Source organism: Pteropus vampyrus, unplaced genomic scaffold (genome assembly GCF_000151845.1).
Source record: "Pteropus vampyrus isolate Shadow unplaced genomic scaffold, Pvam_2.0 Scaffold271, whole genome shotgun sequence".
NCBI classification, from domain to species: domain Eukaryota; kingdom Metazoa; phylum Chordata; class Mammalia; order Chiroptera; family Pteropodidae; genus Pteropus; species Pteropus vampyrus.
Genome location: NW_011889052.1, coordinates 593,427 through 598,179, shown reverse-complemented (window position 1 = coordinate 598,179; position 4,753 = coordinate 593,427). Strand labels below are relative to the sequence as shown.

The following is a 4,753-nucleotide window of genomic DNA, read 5'->3' as shown; positions in this document are numbered from 1 at the left end:
CTTTACACCTTCTTAGTGGTATTTCAGGTGGGACTGGCAGCCACTGTGACCCAAGGGTGGTCGAGTAGTGCTATGACAGTGTGCCTTTGTCCCACTGGGCCCTGCTCAGAAAACATGAGGAATCTGCAGCCCGCCGCTGCCGAGAGAGACGCTGCACGTTGAACTTGGGCGAAAGGTTCCTTTGGAGCTGTCCATGTAAATGTGCTTTACCACAGCTGCCTGTTTTGGTCATGCCTTTCAGAGCCAGAGAGGGTATGAATGTGCCAGCCAGGAGACAGTCCTCAATGGCAGGTGTCCAAGGAGACAGCTAGGACAGTTATGGCTTGTAGGAAGGGAGTTCCCACATGTGGCTTCTCATGGATTGTCTCATTTAATTTACCCCTTTGTCTTACAAAGGTATTTTCCCCTCAGGCGCAGTGAGGAAACAGGCTCAGGGAGGGTTAGAGGGACATGCAAGGCTGTAGGTAACCCAGGCCTGATGCTAAAGTCCACGTTGCCGACGGACCTTCATGGAATCCCGAGCAGGCGCCTGTCCATGGCTTTGACTGCCCCCGGTTCTATGATGCCTGGCCCATATGCTGATGAGACCTAGCCATCAAGGGCCTGGCACCCCAGCAGCTGTCACATGAGGCTCCGTGTACATGGCCTTGCTGAGAGGGGTAAAGCGTGTTCTTGCTGCCAGGCAGGACGGCGTGAGGAGCCAGCACCCCTCTCACCTGTGAGGACCATAGGAGGTGGGCTCTTGGCCCAGCATGCCCCACACTGCTCCTCAGTGGGCCACCTCAGAGTGGACCAGGGGTATTCTCTTAAATGGGTATATCTTATTGTATGTAAATTATATCACAGTGGATTTGATTTTTAAAATGAAAAATGCTGCTTTGCAATGACTAAGGACGTTTCAGTTCAACTTTATTACATTTTTGGTCTTTGTAAAAAAGACCATTAATCACCCTTCCCCTCCACTGAAACAGTAGCTGCTTTTTTTTTCCCCCGAAAATATTGCAGTCCGATTGAATATTTGAAAATTATGAGTGTCAGTAACTTAAGAAAAAGTAGTTATTCAAGAATCTAATGATTCTTTTATTAATACTTCAGTACTTATACAAGCTTCTTTTGAGCTACAGTTTAGTTCTGAATGGGCAAGCACCACAAAACATTTTATCCATGCTATAAATGTTGCTATTATGTTTCTTCACTTAACCTGTAAATGTTTTGACTAAATTTTTAATGGTTAATGGCTATTCATCATTTATGGAGTCATTATATGCTAATTTGGTTAGTCTCTGGGCATGTGGGTTCTGGTTTTTGTAATTATAAGTTATGCTGTTATAAATTTTATATACTATACCTGTTTGAGGATGGGGGCAAGTACTTGTTTCCTTAGCATGTTCAATTCCTTCATTCAGCAGATCCCGAGCACATCGTGTACGGCAGGCCGCTCTAGGCACTGTGGGCATGAGAGTGGCAAAACATACCTGCCCTCAAGGAGACGACGTTCCCGTGGAGGAGACCGACAGTCAACAGAATCGAGAAGTGACGTGCAGTTACGAGTGCTGTAAATAAAGGCGGAAGGAGGGAGGCCCATGGCAAGTGAGGAGTGATGGCTTTTTAGAGTCTACTCCCTGACCTGGGCTCTCTGAGTTCAGGTGTGGGCTGGCCCTCATTCTGTAAAATGAATTTCACCAGCATTTTATCAAGCTCTATAAAATGTTCTTCAGAGACTTTCGTTGTTTTTTAAAAACCGTAATTGTATACTTAAAAAAAAAACTAATGGAGAGATTAATACCTCTTATTAAATGCTTTTAGTTACTGGAAAAGGGCTTACCTGATTTTGTTGATCTTTCTGTGGTGCTTCTGAAATAGGGATGCAATTTTTTTAATAAAAGTTTTAACATCCTACAGTTTTTATAAACTAATAATTTTCTGACGGAGATTCTTGACTTTTTTTAGATTTTTTTCCCTTTTTTTAGATGTTAACATCTGCCAATAATGATACCAAGCTTGCTTATTTTTCCCTTGTATAACTTTAATCAGCATTTTAAAATTTGTTAAATAAGAATGATGTGAAGGTATTTAACTTCTCTTTTTAAGGGAATGGGAAGCATTTCATATAGTAATTAATTTTAAAATGTTAATGATCAAATCAGTTTTAAAAAAATAAGCTTGAAGAGGGAAAAGAGAAAGAAATGTTCTCTGTCAGCCTCCTGCCCTCATTTTAAGTTCTTAACCAGCAATCACTGGGTTTGTGGACTTCATCGGCTTCATTGGTGTAAAGCACAATTTTTCCTGTGTATGTGATGAGCATGGTAACACTTCTCTCTCTGTTGTATGAGACTTGAGTTCCTCTTACAGTCTCGTCTTACTGTTATTTGTTGTATTTTCTGTAACCTGCTGTTCATGTTAGGCTTGTTAAGATTTTAAAATGAATTATTATTGAGATTCGTTATGATATGCCATCTATATTTGTGAGTAAAGATGATCTGTAATTTTTTTTTTATCTGCTAGCCTAGTAAGCTTTACACATTAGAACAGGATATGCCTCAAGCAGTATTGAGGAACTTGCTGCCTTTTATATGCTTTGAAATTTTTACTGCTTTTTTTATTCCAAGTTAGGACTTGCATTGGTCAAGGTTAGGTAACTTTTTGGAAGTAATTAAAATTTTTGTCTTAGTCATTAGTCTTTATTTATAGTTACTTTTTGCGTCAGGCTTAGTACTGTTTTTTAAATTTTTTTTTAGGTGAGGCAACCCTTGGTTGACCTCATAGATTGCAAGGACCTTGTCAACTTACAATCCCTTATTTTTTATTTTTTACGCCTACAGCACCTGGTCTTCCTAGGTGGTCTCCCATCCAAGTACTAACCAGGCCTGACCCTGCTTGGCTTCCAAGATCAGACAAAAATCAGGCGCGTTCAGGGTGGCATGGCCGTAGACTATGAGGTAATAATATGTAAAGCCCATTTCTGACAAGGAGCCAAGTCATTAGTGCCTCATGAATAATGGCTGCTAGTATGATCTGTAGTAACCCTTATGTTGCCTGTAAGGTTTTGTTCAACTGAGACACCTACTCTAGTTCAGAGAATGAACTGTTTCCCTCGTCTCCGACACGTGGTAGGAACTTAACAGGTGATAAAGGCATTAAATGAATATTAATACAACTTGGAGATTGAAATATTTTTAGTGACTGTGTCATGGCTACCATTTATTGGAATCTAGACATTTTACATGTGTTCACACAGATTTATTTATTTTTTTCAAAAACCACAGAGGTCGGTGTATTTGGTTGCATCTTGGAACCTGACACGTAAGTCAAGGTTCCATGAGGTTAACTTTCCTGGCCACAGAGCAGCTGCTGCTGCGTGTCAGAACCTAGATCCAGATCCGAGGAGTCTGGCCCTGAAGCAATGTGATAAAGCCTTTCCACTTTATCACGTTGCCAGCTGCTATCGCTAAAGCTTAATTCATGGTGCACATGATCATTAGTGCAAACTATTGCAAAGACAGACCTGTATCATTATGAAACACCCTTCTCTGCATCCATGACAGGCTGAGGCATCTGGTCAGTGGGCTGGAACCCAGAGTCCTGCATCCCAGACCGTGGTCATCCATTCAGTTATTAGAATGACCTTGGGTGAATCTCTCTTCTGGAGGAAGGTTTCTTCCTTGTGAAATAGACCTAGCCTCTATTTTTCAAGATTTTCATGAGGGTTGACCCAGTATGGAAGCTTAAGTATGGGGGATTATCACTTCTTGATGACCTCTAAACTCCATTTAGAAAAAAAAAATTTTGATTTTATCATTCTCATAGGAAGCAATCTGAAGTAAGGTTGAATTTTGCTAATGACGAGAAATTTCTGAAATGTCCTAAATTACAGCAGGCTAGAGGGTGGAAGGAAGAGGTTGGAAGTTAATCAGTTAACAACCGGAGGACAAAACCAACAAAAGACTGCTTACACATTCTTGAATGTTGAAACTGAACTACCAGGTGGCTATTCTGGTAATTATTTAAAGACAATAGCCAGATGCCGCCATCCAGGCCCTCTGCTCCTTGCTTAAGCATGAAGTTTCCAGACTGTTGTTCCCGGATTGCTCACAACCAATCCTAAAGAACAAACATCTAACAACGAGTAACATGCTCCGTGGACTTAGCTATTGCTATTACAACAAATAGACCTTTCATGTAGAAAATGGTTAAATGTCCATCAGTAAATGCAAAAATCCCAACACCTGTAATCCTCCACCCGTCAGAACAGTATCACCCCTGGACGCTTCTGGACCTGTTTTTAACAAACACGAGAGCGTACTCTACTGCTTATTTTGAACTAGCAGGAACATCTTTCAACATCAGTATTCATAAAACATCTTTTTAAAAGGCTGTAGGGAAACTCATTTTATGGACTTAATTTACTTGTTCCATCTGCATTTCTTATGTTTCTAGGCTGCTTTTTTTGTCATAAAATAGGGGACATAGGCATCTTATGCATGTTGATAACTCTCTAGAACGGGTTGTCAAAAGCCCTGGCGCAGTCCTCGGCTCCAAGTCTCGCTCCGTGGGGCTCGCCACCTTTCCCCTCCTCCGGGCTGGGTGGCTGGCGTCCGCCAGGGGGCGAGCGAGAGCCGCGGGGGCGGGGCTCGACTACGCATGCGCGCGCCGCTAGGAACACGTGCGGGGGGCGACGGAGCGGGAGGGGAAAGGTAGGAGGTGAGAGGTGAAGGGGCGGAGAGCTGCGCGGCCGCCGGGCGGCGGGGAGGGA

At 42.5% G+C, this 4,753-nt stretch overlaps 2 protein-coding genes and 1 pseudogene across 3 annotated transcripts in view; 2 read left to right on the top strand and 1 right to left on the bottom strand.

Moving 5' to 3' along the window:
- Positions 1-3,157, top strand: part of ELP6 (elongator acetyltransferase complex subunit 6) — a 12,737-nt gene extending 9,580 nt beyond the window's left edge. Inside the window, exon 7 of one of the 2 annotated variants that reach the window (XM_023520587.1) lies at positions 1,410-3,157. In XM_023520587.1, coding sequence (XP_023376355.1) covers positions 1,410-1,559 — 150 coding nt within the window. In that variant the 3' untranslated portion in view covers positions 1,560-3,157. Of the gene's footprint in view, positions 1-1,406 lie in introns of both variants that reach the window. The other variant, XM_011375334.2, reaches the window with a different exon arrangement.
- LOC111729600 lies at positions 2,814-2,933 on the bottom strand (annotated as a pseudogene).
- Positions 3,158-4,668: 1,511 nt separating the features above from the next.
- Positions 4,669-4,753, top strand: part of SCAP (SREBF chaperone) — a 56,860-nt gene continuing 56,775 nt past the window's right edge. The window contains exon 1 of the mRNA XM_011375332.2: positions 4,669-4,694. The gene's annotated coding sequence lies outside the window, so the exon portion shown is untranslated. The remainder of the gene's footprint in view (positions 4,695-4,753) is intronic.